The 18671-nt window shown below is 39.2% G+C and overlaps 1 protein-coding gene and 1 long non-coding RNA gene across 2 annotated transcripts; one reads left to right on the forward strand and one right to left on the reverse strand.

The window, feature by feature from the left end:
* Positions 1-7774: 7774 nt before the first annotated feature.
* Positions 7775-15463, reverse strand: LOC110093425. Its single transcript, XR_003701888.1, has 3 exons — positions 15343-15463; positions 13668-13767; positions 7775-8535 (listed from the first exon to the last, which is right to left on the reverse strand). It is a non-coding gene; the product is annotated as an uncharacterized LOC110093425 (long non-coding RNA).
* LOC110093424 (putrescine hydroxycinnamoyltransferase 1-like) lies at positions 13785-18239 on the forward strand. Its single transcript, XM_020818305.2, has 2 exons — positions 13785-15780; positions 17182-18239. Exons 1-2 carry the CDS (start codon positions 15304-15306, stop codon positions 18067-18069), a joined length of 1365 nt encoding a protein of 454 aa, XP_020673964.1. The 5' UTR covers positions 13785-15303; the 3' UTR covers positions 18070-18239.
* The last annotated feature ends 432 nt before the right edge of the window (positions 18240-18671 follow it).

Consider the following 18671-nt stretch of genomic DNA (forward strand, 5'->3'; position numbering starts at 1 on the left):
CTCAGAGTAGAGCTTCTACTGTCAGATCTGATGACCTGGATAGACATTTGCAGTTGTTTTTGAGGTTGAAACCTCCGAGGTTTGAGGGCGCTGTTGAGCCCAGAGCTGCTGAAGAGTGGCTGAGGAGAGTGGAGAAGACCTTTGACGGGATGCAGTGTCCGTCAGACAGGAAGGTACCGTTAGCAGTTTTTCTGTTAGACGGAGAGGCTGAGCACTGGTGGGACGGCCAGCAGGCAGCCAGATTTCAGGGCAGACTGAACTCTTTGATTACTTGGGAAGAGTTCACTGAGGTATTCCGAGATTGGTTTGTTCCCCCTTCTGCACGACAGCAGATGCAGGAGAACTTTCTGAGGCTTGTTCAGGGGAGCAAGACGGTGATGCAGTACGAGGCTGAGTTTACTGCATTAGCCAGGTACGCTCCGCAGCTGGTTAGCACTTCTGCTGAGAGATGTTACAGATTTCTGAGGGGATTGCGAGATACCTTGAGGCAGCCCCTGATACCATTCCGGATTACTGATTTCTCCGAGCTTGTGGAGCGAGCTCGATTGATAGAGAACGACTTGATGGCTACTCAGCAGCGGTGGACTGCGAGTAGGAAGAGGTTTGGAGGCGAGGCATCTGGCAGTGGTTCCTCCGGAAAGAGGAGATTTGTTTCCGGTTCTGGATCTGGAGATTCCAGAAGGAGCGGAGGATCGTCTGGTACTGTTACCAGTACGACGAGTTCGGGATCAGTCAGTTCGGCACCTGTGTGCCAAAACTGTGGACGGCGACACTTCGGCCAATGTTATAGGATGGCTGGTCTGTGCTTCCGATGTGGTCAGTCAGGACATCGGATTGCAGAGTGTCCGCAGATGGGATTTGATCAGCGATCTGAGGGCTTTGTCAGACCTGCCGGTTCAGCAGGAAGACCGAGGACTGTTCCTCCTCGCCCTGAGGGATTTGCTGGAAGAGGTGGTGGTTCTAGTTCTGCACCACGGAGACCACCTACTGTTCAGAGGGAGCAGAGTAGTTCCGTTGCTTCAGCTCCTGTTCCAGTTCAGCCACGAGTTTACAGCTTGAGTCAGCAGGAGGCTCGAGATGCTCCCGATGTTGTGACAGGTACGATTTACATTTCTGATCAGCCCTGTCGTGTTTTGTTTGACTCTGGAGCGAGTCATTCTTTTCTGTCCGAGCACTGTTTTGAGGCTTTACGTTTGGATTCTCTTTTACTTCCGGTTTCTTTGTCTGTGATTTTACCGGCTGGGAATCCTTTGATTGCTCGGCAATTTTGTTTGTGTGAGATCGAGATTGCTGGCAAGAAGTGGAAATCAAGTTTGATTCGGTTGCCGATTTCATCGTATGATGTAATTCTGGGCATGGATTGGTTGAGTCAGTATGAAGCCCAGATAGACTGTCTGAAGAAGCAAGTGAGTTTGCTTATGGCTGGAGAAAGAGTTGTATTTCAGGGATTACGAGGTGTTCTCTCCAGTCTGATTTCTGTATTGGAAGTGAACAGGATGTGGAAGAAGGGATGCCCAGTGTTTTTGGCTTCGGTGCGGGATTTGAACCTAGAGGTTGGTTCTGTTTCTGAGATCCCTGTGGTACGGGAGTTTGCTGATATTTTTCCTGAGGAGCTGGTTGGTTTACCTCCGGATAGAGATGTGGAGTTCTCTATCGATATTTTTCCTGGTACCGCTCCGATATCGAAAGCTCCGTACAGGATGGCACCGAAAGAACTTTCTGAGTTGAAAGTTCAGCTTCAGGAGTTGGTTGATAGAGGTTTTGTGCGCCCTAGTGTTTCGCCCTGGGGAGCACCTGTTCTGTTTGTGAAGAAGAAGGACGGTACACTCCGTATGTGTATCGATTACAGAGATTTGAACAAGGTCACGATCAAGAACAAGTATCCTTTGCCTCGGATTGACGACTTGTTTGATCAGCTTTCCGGATCTTCAGTATTTTCGAAGATTGATTTGCGATCCGGATATTATCAGGTGAAGGTGAAGGAAGCTGATGTGGTGAAGACAGCTTTTAGTACTCGGTACGGGCACTATGAGTTTTTGGTTATGCCTTTTGGGGTAACCAACGCGCCTGCTATTTTCATGGATCTGATGAACCGAGTATTCAGGGAGTATCTGGATCAGTTTGTGATCGTCTTCATTGACGATATTCTGGTATATTCTGCATCTGAGGATGATCATGCCAGACATTTGAGGATTGTGTTAGAGACTTTGAGGCGGCATCAGCTGTATGCCAAGTTCTCCAAGTGTGAATTCTGGCTGAAGAGTATTTCTTTTCTGGGCATGTGGTAAGCGGAGAAGGTATTTCTGTAGATCCCCAGAAGATTCGGGCAGTTGCTGATTGGCCAAGGCCGACTACGGTATTTGAGGTACGTAGTTTCTTGGGCATGGCTGGATATTACAGGAAATTTGTGAAGGGATTTTCACAGATTTCGACGCCTCTGACGAGACTGACTCAGAAGTCAGTACCTTTTGTTTGGACACCGGAGTGTGAGGCGAGTTTTCAGCGATTGAAGGATTGTTTGACTTCAGCTCCAGTGTTAGCACTTCCGTCAGGTACGGAAGGTTTTCAGGTGTTCAGTGATGCTTCACTGAAAGGACTGGGATGTGTCCTGATGCAGCATGGTCAGGTAATTTCTTATGCTTCTAGACAGTTGAAACCACATGAGAAGAATTACCCGACGCATGATCTGGAGTTAGCTGCAGTTGTGTTTGCTTTGAAGATTTGGCGTCATTACCTGTATGGCGTCAGATGTGAGATTTTCACTGATCATAAGAGCCTGAAGTATATTTTTACTCAGAAGGATCTGAATCTGAGACAAAGAAGGTGGCTCGAGTTGATCAAAGATTATGATTTGACTATTCAGTATCAGCCTGGTAAGGCTAATGTGGTAGCAGATGCCTTGAGCAGGAAGTCTTCTGGATTATCAGGTATTCAGCTTACTTGTGATGACTTTCTGATTCGTGATATGGAGCGTTTGCAGTTGGAAGTGATTTCCTCCAGTGGTTTGGAGTTGGCTCAGATGAGTATTCGGTCTACTTTGGAAACAAGGATTCAAGAAGCCCAGAAGTCAGATTCTGATTATTCGAAGTTGATTGCTCAGATTGGATCTGGTAAGACTCCTGAACTTCGAATTTCTGATTCTGGTGCTATTTTCTGTAAGAACAGGTTGTGGGTACCTGTGTTTGGAGACTTGAGGCAGGAGATTCTGTATGAATCTCATCATTCAGGCTACACTGTACATCCAGGCAGTGGTAAGATGTACGCTGATATGAAGCTTTTGTTCTGGTGGCCTGGGATGAAGAAAGATGTAGCAGAGTTTGTGTCGAGATGCGAAGCCTGTCAGTTGGTAAAGGCAGAGCATCAGCGACCAGGTGGATTGTTGCAGTCGTTGCCTATCCCTGAGTGGAAATGGGAGGAGGTAACGATGGATTTTGCGATGGGTTTCCCTCGATCTAGACAAGGGCACGACGCTATTTGGGTGGTTGTAGATCGATTGACGAAGTCAGCCCATTTTCTTCCGATCAGACAGACGGATTCAGTTGATCGCTTGGCACAGATATATGTGAAAGAGATAGTCAGATTGCACGGTGTGCCTCGTGTGATCGTATCTGATCGAGATGGACGTTTTACTTCCAGACTTTGGAAAGGCATTCAGCAAGGCTTGGGTACAAAACTGCATTTTAGTACAGCCTTTCATCCTCAGACCGATGGACAGTCTGAGAGGACTATTCAGGTACTGGAAGATCTGTTAAGACTTTGTGTTCTGGACTTTAGCGGAAGCTGGGAAGATCATATTCCGCTGATTGAGTTTGCCTATAACAACAGTTTTCAGTCCAGTATCGGTATGGCACCGTACGAAGCTTTGTATGGCAGGAAGTGCCGTACTCCTTTGACTCTGACGGAGGTCGGAGATAGGCAGGCTTTGGGAGCCACTTTTGCTGATGAAACTGCTCAGAAGATCAATTTGATAAGAGAAAGATTGAAAGCTGCTCAAGATCGACAGCAGAAGTATTACAATCAGAAGCACAGATTTGTAGAGTTTCAGGTTGGTGACTTTGTGTATGTCAAAGTCAGCCCGATGAAGGGTGTGAGCAGATTTGGTCAGGTGAGCAAGCTTAGTCCGAGGTATGTTGGACCTTTTGAAATCCTGGAAAGGATTGGAAAAGCTGCTTACAAATTGATGCTTTCTGATTCGATGCCTGATGTGCATAATGTGTTTCACGTATCCACTCTGAGGAAGTGGGTATCCGACTCTGGGAAGAAAGTATCTGCTGATGAGGTTGAGATTCAGGAGAATCTGACGTACAAGGAAGAGCCAGAGTTGATTTTGGCATACGACGTACGAAAGCTAAGAAGTAAACAGATTCCAATGGTTAAAGTCCAGTGGAAGCACCGTACTGCACGGGAAGCCACTTGGGAGAAGGAGTCTGACATGAGACGGTTGTACCCATACTTGTTTTGACTGAGTTTGGACTGGATAATGTCGAGGACGACATTTTTTTTTAAGTTGGGGAGATTGTAATATCAGTTTTTGCTCCAGGTTCGTCCGGACGAAGTCGGATCGTCCGGGACGATCGGTACAGGTTGTGCAGAGAAAATCATGTTTGGCTGTATGGTTCGTCTGGACGAAATCAGGATCGTCTGGACGAAAATAAGTCAGTGAACCCTTCGCCAGGGACGATGTTCAATTTTCGTCTGGACGAAATCATTCTCTTCATGGATCGTCCGGTACGAAGCTCGATCGTCCAGGACGATCAGTTTGGATATATATAGAAATGAGATATTTTGAAGAGAGAGAAAAAGTTGAGGAGAGAGAAAAACGAAGGAAAAAGTGGAAAAGTGGATTTTCGGGCGACGCCGAGCTGTTTTCGTCCGAAGAGACTGTTGAGGAAATTGCTGTACGCAAAGTAAGGCACAATCCGACTTTCTCAATTTTCAGAACCGTCGAGTTTGGCGGTATTATCTGTCCGGAATTAAGTTTTGTTCGCGATTTTCGTCCGTAATTTCCGACTGGTTTAGTTTCTACCGCGTAACTTTCTGTATTTTGTTGAAGTGCCGAGTGTGCACATTTTGGTTATTTTTTTTAGATTTTTGTCCGGGTATTTTTGATTCGACTGTGTTTTTAGTCGACTGGATTTTTCTGTGAACTTGGAAATTATCTGTGCAGTAGAATAAATGTTCTAAAATGTTGATATCTATATTCTGTGCGAATTTGGTGAATTTTGATTTTCAGGAAAATTGTGTAAATTCTGTATACTGCCGTTGTGCTGCCCGATTTTTGAGTAATTTCTGTTTTGTCCGGAAATCTTCTGAATTGATATGCTATCTGTATATGCTATATAAAGGGAGTTATAAGGGGCCTGGATCCTATGAGATTCAGTTAGTGTCTGGGAATTCTGAAATGAGCTCAATATGAAATCTGATATCTGTTCTGTTCCGGATCCGAGGAAACAATCTGTTTAGGTGCTATATGCACTATATATGTATTCTGGTGCTATAAGCACATCTGATCTGATCTGTTTTGGTGCCGTGAGCACAAAGGGAGGCATAAGTGGCCTGGATCCTATGAGATTCAGTCAGTGTCAGGGAATTTAGCTATTAATTAAATATCTGATATCTGCTATATGATTCCGATATGATTTGTTCTGTTCCGATATGATCTGTACGATTTTGATTCTGTTGATCTGATGTGTCTGATCTGTTATGTTTCTGATTTGATACAACTTCCTTTTCCGTACAGTTTTGTTGATTTGATATCTGTCCGAATCTGTTTCGATTCTGTACGAATTTGTCTGCTGTGTTGGTTTTGAGATTCTGAGGATTTTGATTGGAGGTTTGTTGCTTTACTGAGCTGTTGAGCTCACCCTTGCTTTCTGGTGGTTTTCAGGTTCTGGGAAGGGCAAGGAAGTTCAGGATTAGTTCAGAGTCTGATCAGTATAGGTACTTTTGTACTTTTGATTTTTTTTGTACAGTCATGGCTTTTCTGTTCTGTATTTCTTTCTGTCGAAAGCCATGTACTGTTCTGTAGATGATTGTTTTGAGGAAATGAAATTGGATAGATGTTTTGTTCCGCTGCATTTGATGATACATAGTAGCTCTGTGTTTGTTAGTCTGTGTGAATTAATTATTTGGAAGATTCAGTTCCGAACCAAATTCCAAAGCTAGATCCTGGTTAGTGCAGCTCCGTCGCGATCCAGCACGGGCGGGATCCGTCTCGTCTCGGGTCGGGTCGTGACAGATTAACTGCTTGATCCAACCGTTGGGATCAGTTTACACTTTGTATTTATATATCTCCTGTAGCCACAGGAAGGAGTAGTAAAAAGAGAAGCTTTCCTCCTATCTCTCGATGTTGCTCTCTGTTTTCCTTTTATCTTTCTTCCTTGCAGGTCATGTGAAGCCGAAGCATTTCAAGACAATTTCTCAATAACGAGGAGATAATCTTGACACATGTGAATTGAATCAAAATCTAGAAAATAATAACATTTTTAGATACAATAACATTGAACCGACCTAAAATATTTTTTATACAGCACTGAAATTTTAATAAAAGTCGTAAGACTGGCCATGCTTATGGAGCCAGAATGTTGGTCATTAAAAGAGAAGCTCTAATCATAGAGAGTCGCCTTAAATGATTTGGACACACAAAACATCGGCCTTCTGCTGACCCTGTTAAAAGAGTAGATATATTACATTTGGCCTATGTTAATAAAGGTAGAGGTTAGAAGAGTAGATGTATTGACACCGGACCGGAAAGGGCTTGACGAATCCACGTCGACGATCCGGTGGCGGTCGCCGGATAACTCCAAGAACTTCTCAGAGGAGAGGGATCACCACCTGAAATCCTTCAGGATACAGAAAACCCAAAAAGAGTAAAATTACTCAAATATTATTCATATCTCAAAATCTATCTTATTACAAACATTGACTACCTATTTATAGCAAAAAAGGAAGCATCATAATAGGCTAGATACAAAATTAATAAGAAAGCATTTCACCTCTATAGCCCTATAACTATCAAATGGACTTAATATAGCCTGAAGTTTAATACAATTAACGTCCCAGCTCCGGTGTCATGTATTAGATTTTGTCTATGTTAAAAAAGGTAGAGATTGACCTAAAAAGAATTGGTTAGAAAATATTAGAAATGACATTTTTGTTATTAGATTTAAATAAGAATTTGACTCTTAGGCTTCATTTGGTTCTTCCTTTTCTTTTATAAAAGATAGTTTTAGAAACATTAGTCAAATGAATGAAGTTTTCTAATTGAGAAGCAAATATCAAAAAGTTTATCAAAACACTAGAAAAAATGAAATTCTCATTCAAAAAACACAATGGATGAAAAAATTCCATGTAGCTGACCCCACGTAGTGAGATAAAAGATTGATATTATTGTTGTTGTTGTAGTACTGGCATCTACTATAAATAATACAAAACCATTAAAAATCATACAAAACTATAAATAATGCTAAACAAATACTCTTTCATTCCCACTTCAACATAAAAATAATAATCTAATATCATGATTCATAAATTCAAATGTCACCCCCCACTCTTTAGCACTTAGAGAGTCTTCATTAGATTCATCATTATAGTTAATTACTTTCTCTTCTCTCTCATACTAAAAATAAGAAAATTTGTTTCTTACAACAAAAGGAGAGACGTTGAAGGTGAAACAACTAACGTTGCAATTCAGGCGACGACATAGCAATGTGGCAACGCAGCAAGATCATGGGGGTGCGAGTATGAGAGTCTTGCGACTACAAATTTGAGGTCGTGCAGTTCTTCTCAAGTTTAGTTTGTGTTAGATATAGTAAATATGTTAAATTTAAATATGATGTTTAAAAATTAAAACTTAAATATTATCCGAATCAAATCTTAAGCCTCTTTAAAATTGAATTAAATTGATCTGAGGCGTGCCTTGAGATGCACTGTAGAGTATTTCATGAATTTGGCGAGTTTACTGTGAAGGTAGCGATACTCGGATGAACTGAGCAGTTGGAGCTATTATTCTGTGCGGACACCGGACAAGAGAACCATCCGGTTACACGCTCGGTATCGAGCGGTTCGGAGCTCGGTACCGAGCGCAGTACATTTTTGGAATGACGTGGGGCATTTTTATTGGTCTCTAGACGCCGTCCGAACTTCGCACAGAATAATAAATCAGCAGTTGCGACGAGCAAGCGGGAACCCAATTAGGAGGATAAGCATCTTGTCTTGTCTAACCATAAGTACCATTCCATGGGAAAGAAGTTAAAGGTCAGTTTGTCATTGTCGAAGTGTTTGTGAAACTGGCAATAACTCAAAAGAACCCAAAATGTTCTCAACCTTGTTTGATATTACAGCAACTTCACTGCTTTCACCACGCCTTTAAGCACCAAGAAGCAAAAAGAAGCCTTCCATTGAACATCAACAACTAAATAGGCATTTAAAAGCCTAAATTGCTTCTTGCCGAAAGCATCATCATTAATTTTTCCTTACTTTGGCAAACCATTCACAATGGATACTGATGCCTCCAAAATCAACTTTGGCGCCATGCTGTAACAAGGAAAAAAATTCATAGATTTTTCTTCAACTCAAAACTAAAGTTTCGTTTGGGATGGCTTTCTTACTGCTTTTTAAAATAACTTTTTAATACTAAAAATAAAATTTTTGTGCTGAAAAACTGGTTTAAGAAACAATAAGAAAGCCGTTCCAAACGAAACCTAAATTTCAAGACTCAAGAAGCATCCACAATGTGCAAAAACTATACATCATAACAAAACAATGACAAAATGATGTCAATATTTGCCGGCTCTCAGTTTAGTAATCAAATCGACCAAAAGGGCATATGCAAACTCATGAATCAAGTTGTTCCAAACTCCAGAAAAAACAAATAATTCCTACTAAAATCACTAGGCGATGAATTCACCATCAAAAGCAGAGCTCCACAAACAAATTCGTGAATGCTATTTCATGAATTTATGAGCTAAAAAACACCATGCCTCATAAGCTTTGTTGCGGGCTAGATTATACGCGACGATAGAGTTAGAAAATTTTCGTCACAGCTTTGTACGGATATCCAGCACACAAACAGAAAAAAATGTAACACCAGGCTTTTTACGTGAAAAATCCTGGAAAGGAAAAAATCACGGTGCCACTCCCAATTAAAAAGATTTCACTAGTGTTTGCTTAAGTTACAAGTGGCTGACTCATCCCTGAAATTGAGGACGATCAAATTACAACTTTCAGGTTGAAATTCAGTTACAAACAGAAATCAGAATTTTGACAATGTTGGGTGGTCGGGCAGAACTCCGATGTTAATTGGCTATCGGAAAGAACTCTGTCCTGAAATATTTGCGGTGAGCTTATAGAGTAACTCAGAACAAAAACAACAACCAATTAAGGAGCTCCAGCATCTCCATAGAACTTAGCAGGAATCCAGCAAGCCATCCAAACTTCAAATGCCATGGCGAAATGCTCTACAAACATGGTCGCGTTGTCTTAGCAGTAATTCTAATCTCAAAAGACAATGTATTGAGCATTACCATTTCGATTGTGTGTGGTCATGAGATAGAAACATAGGCAGGACATATTATGATAAATGATAAAGTTCAAGGTGTTCCCTGGGTGACAATCCCATGGGATAATTTGAATTAAGTTAATTTATCAAATAATTAATTTTTAACTTACTATTAAGAACTTTTATATCTATTTAAATAAAAATATAAATAAATTATTATTTTTTGTAATCTTTTAAAGAGTTGAATCATTTAAATTGATTCGTCTACTACTATACCTCACATTAAGAGTTAAATACATATATCGAATTAATTCCTCTCCTATAAGCCTGCCAAAAAATTGAAAGCCAATTCTGGCTCGCCTTCATCTCCCACACATTGTGTGACTCACATTCATATCTGACTCCCTACTCACTTTGCCAAGACTCCCTTGTTGCTTTGTCCTCCTCCATTCTCTTTTTTCTCAAAGTCTTAGGCCTAACTTGCTTTGGTCTCCCTTGCATCAAATATATTGTCAAAGACTAAAATTGGACCTACAATGCAATCTTCACCATTGCAATTGACTAGCAACAACCTTCATCATCATAAAGGTCGGTGTATCAAAAAAACCTTATGTATATGATTCTATAATGAGGGGGTTTCTTTTTTACTATTGGCAATTGATTTCTAAGGTATGCTACATTTTTAAGAGGGTTAAAACCATAAGGTATTTGGATATTTTTCTTTATCATTCATGAGAGCCTTTTTTTTCCTTGAATTTATACATCTATTTCGATTATAAATAATATCATTAGAGATTTTGCATTTTGTAATTTATTTTAACTTTTCTCACAATATTAATTTTTTAACATTTTTTTTTCATGTAAAATTCATGGGCCTTATTACTCAACACCTCATGATAGGTGAAGCATCACACTATTTAAATTTCAATATTATGAACTCCAAATAAAAAATCTTACTCGCTCTTTCTTTTTAACTGAAATAAGTGGCTTGTGATGCTACTTCAAGTTTGACGTAACGAACTCCAAATATAAAATCATACGCACGCATTCTCTTTAACACATGGAAACTAGTGGTTTATGTGATTTTAGAAATTTCATTTTGAGTCACTATAACTTTCATGTCATCTTATGAAAGTAAATTGTTTAATCCTATCTTTGACAAACAAATAAAGGGATTGAGGGGGTGGAGTACTCCTCTAAATAAGCATAATGAGGTCATATAAAAAAAGTTGAAGTGATTTGAGTCAAATACGTTAATCTGCCTCAAAACAATCAAAATTTTGATTTTAAACCATTAAGAATGGCTATGAGCCAAATTCAATTTAATTCTTTAACATTATTCAAGATGCCAATATTTCCTCCCCCCATCAAATATTACAATATTACAAGCACCAACGAGGCTAGAAAAAATGAGAAATTGAGCCAAGAGGCAATGAAACAATCATGGAATATTTAGGTTTTGTTTGGGACAACTTCCTTTCTGCTTCTTAAAGCAACTTTTTAGTATAAAAATTTTAATTTTTGTACTAAAAAATCGCTTTATGAAGCAGTAAGAAAGCCGTCCCTTTAAATACAAAAGAAAGTTCATTCAAGTTAGTCTCTTTCTCTATAATGGCTTCTGAAATCTTGCAAAGTAACAATCAAGACGAACAAAAAAAAAATTCTTGGAAAAGGGAGGAAATGCTAGTTGGCAACGAACGGCGAGAGAGTTCTTCACGAGGAAGGCAAAGATTTAGGCCGAGACATAAGGATTTTTTTGTTTGATGGAGGAAATAAACTGAATGCACTCTTGCGCTAAGGAAATCATGATAGCTTCATGGGAAATTTCCTAATTAGGCCAAATCCTATGTTTTCAAAAATATGTCCAAAATTTTGTTTCACATAAATATTGCCATAATTGATTTTTCATAATTAGGCCTAAATTTGGATTTGCTTAATCTCCATTGAAATGACTTAATCCCTCATTAATTACCCTTGACCCATGTTTAAGTAGCCTAATATTGGGTTAACTTTCTGATTAGATTAGCCTAGGTTATAAGCACTCACCTCACTCAAGTAGCTTAGTCAATTACAATGCTAACTGCTAAGGATGGTTTGGTTCAATTGGACATAATTAGGTCAAGTATGATTTTTTAACCCAATTTGAAAAGTGCAGTCACTCATATATATTCCTCTTAGAGGCTCTAGGTATATCGGGTTAGCAAATTTGAAGTTTGGGAATCAATTGGTTTTAGTGGAATCAAATAAGTTCAAGATTAACTAAACTTGGGTTTAGGGTTGATCAAACTTGGGACACTGGGTCATATGGGTAAAGGCATGTGATAATCTCATAAGGGTGTCTAATAAAAGGCTTGATTGGGACCAAATGAGCAAATCTGGTCAATTTGGCTCAATTGGTTAAAATGGGTTTAATGTTGGTTCATATCACGTCAAGTGGACCAATTGTGCCCATTGAGTCAAATTGAGGGTCAAATTGACTCCATGTGAGTGTAATGAACTTACCTAAGGTGCTTATCAATTTGATCAAATTGAGTCATTTGGCTTAAGATGATTAAGTGATTTAATGAGGGAGTCGTATGATTCTTACCTGTCTAACAGACTTCTTATCAACCATCTTGGGATGCTCTCTTTCATATGTTTCAAGTTTCTGAGCCGCAGTATCATCTTCAAGAAAGCTTTTAGCTTTTCTAGCAAGAACACCCCAAAAACCATTTTTGGATTCATTCAAATTATTCATTGATGTGTACTCATAAGAAGTAGCATCCTGCAGTGAAAAGTCAAGGATGGCTTGCAATTAAAAAACGATGAGACTATTTGCAGTAAAAAAGTACACATGAACGACAATAATATAAACAAGTGAATCATTGAATCCAGTCAGCATTTTCATATAAAAAGAAATCAACAAAATAGTCCAAGTTAATCGAACACTGAAAAAGAGACATTCTCCGAGATCACTTCATCAAAGAAGCTCACAATGTAGGCTAGTCTCTATATACATAAACAAGATACTGAACAATATCGTTTAAATTAGTGGATCAGATTTGGCAATATTTCAACGATGTGGCTTCTACATGTTATAAATTAAAGGAAAGTTGGGAAACTAAGAATAGTTATTTGATATGCCCTAGGGTTCCACAATTTCGGTTTTGCCCTAATTTCCCCCAAAAATGAGGAATTTCTCCACCAAAAGCAAAGAGAAACAATCACAAGAGGGTTGAGATGAAAAGCAAGAACCTTTGCATTAGAAAGCCAAGAGAAAACAAGATAAGTTTGTCCACTTCGAGAAGGACAAGATCTCCCACAAGAAAACCCTAGAAAAGAACAAGAAGGAAACTAGAAGAAGAAAACTAGAAAGAGAATACGCTTTTCATAATGCCTCCAACTAAACCCTAATGGCCCCCTTCATACAATCCAAAAGTCCCTCACATCCCCAAATTACCCCCACTTAAGTGGGTGGGCCATGCCTCCAACTAAACCCTAATGGCCCCCTTCATACAATCCAAAAGTCCCTCACATCCCCAAATTACCCCCACTTAAGTGGGTGGGCCCCTTTTTGTCCAGCCGGTCCGCCCGCCTCCCATAGACCCGCACGGGTCTAGGATGGACCGGGTGAACCGGTCCATCAAACACCTCTCATATAATTGGATTCTTCCAACTCCAACTATATAATGTGTTTTATATTTATTACTTTTAGCCAACGCCTTTCCCAGATGAAGGAAATCACTTGTAATCAACAACAAACACTAGGGATTATGTGTCTATTGATTGTCACCTAATCCATATTTTGCACTTAAGACTTATGCTAGTATATAAATTCTTGCACTCTGGTTCTCATAATATATATTTTTTAAATGGGGCCTTTAAAACACCTTGAGCATTCAAAATTGTGAAATTCTATTTGAGCAATAAGAAGCATTGTACTAGAACTTGCATTTTTTTTTTGGGAAAAATATGGGCACAGCCGTTTTTCATTGATGCCAACTAGTTACATGTAAGATAAAAAAAGCTGAAACAAAAAACCTATGATGCAAAGCACAACCCAAAACAAAAGGGTTATAGACAAAAAACCCCATTACAAGAGAAAATAACATAGTAATGAAACTAGCAAACTGAACGGAAAAACTGTCCACAAAAATAAACCCAAATTGGGAGTAAGGGAAGAAAATACCACCGGGCTCAGGAATTGCAACTCTCTCAACCTGGTTGCAGAAGAGAAGGGTATGGAACTGCCGTCCAAAGGAGAAAAAAGCAATTCGATCATCCTTGCCCTTCAGTAAAAAAAAACTAACTGAGAATCGAAAACTGCAGAAGAAGTATCACAAGGCAGTCAACCCAGCCAAGAGACTACCAAGAAAACTAGCAGAGAATCCAGCCAAAGCAGTACTGGCAAAATGAACAATATCTTATAGCAAAACCAACAACAGAAACCCATTTTTCCATTTCATGACCTTAGTAAAGACAACAGCTTTTATCTTTAGAGCTAAGGTAGTAGAAGATACTGAAATGTGGCTAAACCTCCTATCATTCCTTTCTCTCTGAATATGATAGACCGAGCAACAAATAATGAGGCAGTAAAATTTTTTGTTCTCAATTTGCATCTCAACAATAAACTCAAAATTTTGTAAAATATTTGGCCTAAGCAGAAGATACCCCAAATTACTCATAAGGTTAGATAGAACAGAGAAAGAATAGTCACATTCGAAGAATAAATGTGAAGCAGATTCATTTGAGCAATGACATAAAGGGCAAATAGCATCCACCATAATACCCTTAGCAATAAGAACATCAACAGTATTAATACCCCCAATAATGGCCATCCAATAGAAGGAAGAGTACCTCAGAGCAAAACGTTTATGCCAAACGAATTGATACCAATTAACTTTAGCATAATCTATAAAAAAATATTCCCTGTAAGCTCGATGATTACTAATCTTACTATCCCCTAACAGAATGAATAACAGGAGAATCCAAAACCACAGGGATAGCATATATAGCACGGGCAGCAGCATCTGGTAAGATGGCAAGCAAAAGCCACCCATTTTCATTCAGAATAACAGAGAGTTTTTCATTAACAGGAAAACTGCCAATAATGGGTTGTACCTCCAAAACTTTATGTAAACATTTATCATTAAACCAGTGATCCCAATAAAGGGATAAATGTGAGTATGGGGTTATCTTGAAATGAAATTTTTCTTTAGCAACCTTAGCATTCCTACAAACACATTTCCAAAATTTGGATGCTTTAGAGACATGATCCTTCCAAGGAGAAACATACGAGTTAAACAACCACATAGCCAGAGGACTATGAAAATTGTAGATTCTCACAATGAGTGAGCAATTAAAAGTTAAAACTGAATTGAAAAGATTGCAAGGAAGGCAAACCGAGGCCTCCCACATCAATTGGTTTACATGTATTATGCCAAGAGACCAAATGTAATTTCCGGCCGGTGGTTTCACCAAAATAAAGAAATTTAGCACATAATCTATCAATTTGCTATACTTCTTTAATCAACCCACTTAAATTGGCATATTCATGCCTTACTTTTGTCATTTATCACTTATAGGGTATCTAAATTTAAGTAGTGTTATTTCATTCTTTCAAAATGACAGAGCAGTTATGGCAACAAAGAACTGTTAAGAAAAAAAAAACTCTGTATTCTGTACAGCTCGTAATGTTTTTTTAAGTAATCACGTGATTGTCATGAATTCGGGGTGTAGTTGAGAGGAAGTTGCCTCACTTGAATTCGGGAAGATAATTTAAGCAAAATAGAGCAAGTTTTATATTGTTAATTTAAGTAAAGCAAATGAAACAAGAAATAAATACTGAAAGAGGAGTCTTCCACCAAAGCAAACTGGAAATGGGGGGCTATCCGCCGATCGAAATCCTGGAGAAGGGATTAGTGATTCCGAGCGAGGAGACTCCGGCGGAGGAGATCTGGCTCTCCAACCTCGACCTTCTCGTTGCGCGGGCCCACACCCCCACCGTCTACTTCTACCGCCGCCCCCTCGATGACGCCGGATTCTTCTCGCCGGAAGGCCTCAAGGCCGCTCTAGCCCGCACGCTCGTCCCATTCTACCCTCTCGCCGGCCGCCTAGTTCCCGGCGCCGACGGTCGTCTTTGCATCCGATGCACAGCTGAGGGCGCCCTCTTTGTCGTCGCTCGATCTGAAGCGTCAGTGGATGATTTTGGGGATTTCGCTCCCTCCGATGAGATCCGGCGGCTACTTGTTCCTTTCGCTGATAGCGCTGATACGGTTGATCCGCCGCTTGTCATGTTCCAGGTGAGCTCATTGTGGATTGCTTCTACTTTATATGTATATAAAGTTTTGATAAATCGATCGTTTGGGTTTAGGATATTGAGAGTAATTAATTATATACATATATAATCTCACAAGAATTAAATCCCTCATTGAAATCTTTATTAAAAGTAATTTGGATATTATAAATTTTTATATGAGTTTTTTCCCAACTTAGATGAAAAATAAGAATGACTTCCATACATCATCATTATCATCATCACGAACAACATCAAGTCCGTGGACTAAGTATTACTATATTTTAATGTGTATTTAGCTTTGTATTAGCTAGTACATAACAATACACAATAATATAAAACTAAATACACATTAATACATAGAAATACCTAATAATATACTAGTTCATGCGTCATATTTTATTGAAGTCCGGACATAGCTCTACATCCGATGTCCATACGTAATACTTTCTCCTATCACGTACCACTAAATGAATCTTTTTTCTTTATGAATTCTGTTAAGACTCAAATTCTCATTTAAATCTAAAAAATATATCATTTTTAATAATTTCTAACGAATTTTTTAAATCTATCTTTATCTTTCATAAGATAGGTCAAAGTGAATTTATCATGTAAATCTAAAATCAACTTTGATATAGAACAAAACTTTCTTTTTATTTCTTGGGATTTTTCTGCTCATTTAATACTCCCAATAAAAGTTTTAACATTTTGACTTCATATGCCTTATAATACATATATTTTTAATAAAAAAATATTCTTATATTTTAGTCTGGAGAAATATATTGAAAATTTTATTTTAGATGGCATTCCATCAATAAGAGATGATTTTTTTTTTATTTGTGTGCTAATTATTGGAGTTGAAGCTTTTCAAAATTAATTTGAACTCATTCATGTGAGAGATCTCATCACAAACTTCTCGTCTTTTTTTTTATGTCATTGGATTTCATTAATCATTGATTCCAGTTCATCACAAACTCTTATTATCCTTCACACGCCTCTGAATGTTATCACAAACTCTGATTCTCCTTAAAATGTTGCTAAATCCCCTTGATAATATTATGTTATTAACAAAAGTGCAAATTTATGTAATATTTGTAAATTTCGTAGATGTTTCAATGTATTATATATGAATTAAATAAATATTTTATTAAATGAATTTTAAATTTATTTTAAGATGAATATAATATAGTGAGACTTATCACAAATTTAGTGAAAATTGATTGAGCAATCTTTTAAAAAATTATTTATACTATCATGTTTAACAAATATGTAAGAGAAATGTAATTAGGCCCAAATTTTTTTCAAATTGCGTTGGCGCCTACACAAACAGTTTCAAAATTTTCTAATATAATTAATATTTTTCCGCAATTTTTATCCTAATTCAAATTTCCAACGGTCCAACTTGCAGCTAACCTTCTTCCGGTGCGGCGGCGTCTGCCTCGGCGCCGCGGTGCACCACACCGCAGCCGACGGCCTCGGAGCCCTCCACTTTGTAAACTCGTGGGCAAGAATCACCAACACCAACTCCCACATCCCCATCCCCCCCACCATTAATCGCACCCTCCTGCACGCACGCTCTCCTCCATCCATAACCTGCTCCCACATCGAATACTCCCAATCTCATCTCCCTCCTTCCTCCACTCACCCTCCCTTCACCTCCGCCATCCTCAAACTCTCCAATCACAATCTCTCGCTCATCAAAACCAGTCCCAAACGCCCTCTTTCCACCTTCAAAGCCGTCGTCTCCCACATCTGGCGCTCCGCCTGCAAGGCCCGCGGGCTCGAACCATCAATACCGACCCGACTCTACATGACCGCTGACGCCCGATCCCGCCTGCGGCCGCCTCTTCCCGCTAGCTACCTCGGAAACGCCATCTTCCGCGTGTCCGCGGAGGCGACAGCTAGGGAAATATCGGACTTTGGAGCGGCGGCAAAGATTGATGCCACTACGAAGCGGATTGACGATGAGTTTGTCAGGTCGTTGATCGATCACTTGGAGGAGAAGGTGGATGAGGCTGGGGTGAGGAAAGGGGCTTGGGTGATGCCGGAGACGGATCTTTGGGTGATTAGTTGGCTGGGTTTGCCGATCTATGAGGCAGATTTTGGGTGGGGCAAACCGATTTATATGGGAAGGGCGTGTTTGCAGTTTGGTGGTTTGGTTTATATTGTGCCGAGTTCACCGGAGGAGGCGGAGGGAGGGTTGTCGGTGTTGATCGCGATGGAGGTGGAGAATATGGAGAGGTTTAAGAAAGTGTTTTACGAAGAGATTGGGCGTGCCGGGTCGGGCCATCTTTGAACCGGTCTAGCTCTTGGGAACCGGATAATCTTTAAATTGGTCGAGACAGATGGACGTTTATGTGTGAGTTTGGAGTCATTAGTCGTTAAGTTTCCTTCATGTTCTAATTCTCACTGTAATGACAGAGTACTTCGTTTTACAAGAGGGGAAAAAATCATACATTTGAAATATTTCATAGTGGATGAAATTTAGAAATAAAATTTTTGATCTTTAGTTATTTATAAAATAAAATGATATTTTAAATTTGATGATAGCTGATGATGATGGTGGTGGCAAGATGTGGGGCTGCAACCATTGACAAAACTCCATTTTTTTAATGAATTTCAAAATTAAAATATTTTAAAAAAATTCAAATATCTCAATATAAACCAAGATTTTGAAAACCGGATCGGACAACGAATCGGAACAAGGAGAGGTTCACGGTTCGACCGGTCTAACCGGGGTCGAACCGGATGACATAATAAATAATAAGTATTATTTAAATTTAATACAATTAATATAAAAATAATGTTATCATTCAAAGTATGAGATAAAAAATTAAATTAAAAAAAACTATGAAACATAAAAACTTATATAATTAAGTAAAATAATTATTTTAAAAT

The sequence above is a fragment of the Dendrobium catenatum genome, unplaced genomic scaffold (genome assembly GCF_001605985.2).
Source record: "Dendrobium catenatum unplaced genomic scaffold, ASM160598v2 fragScaff_scaffold_1038, whole genome shotgun sequence".
NCBI classification, from domain to species: domain Eukaryota; kingdom Viridiplantae; phylum Streptophyta; class Magnoliopsida; order Asparagales; family Orchidaceae; genus Dendrobium; species Dendrobium catenatum.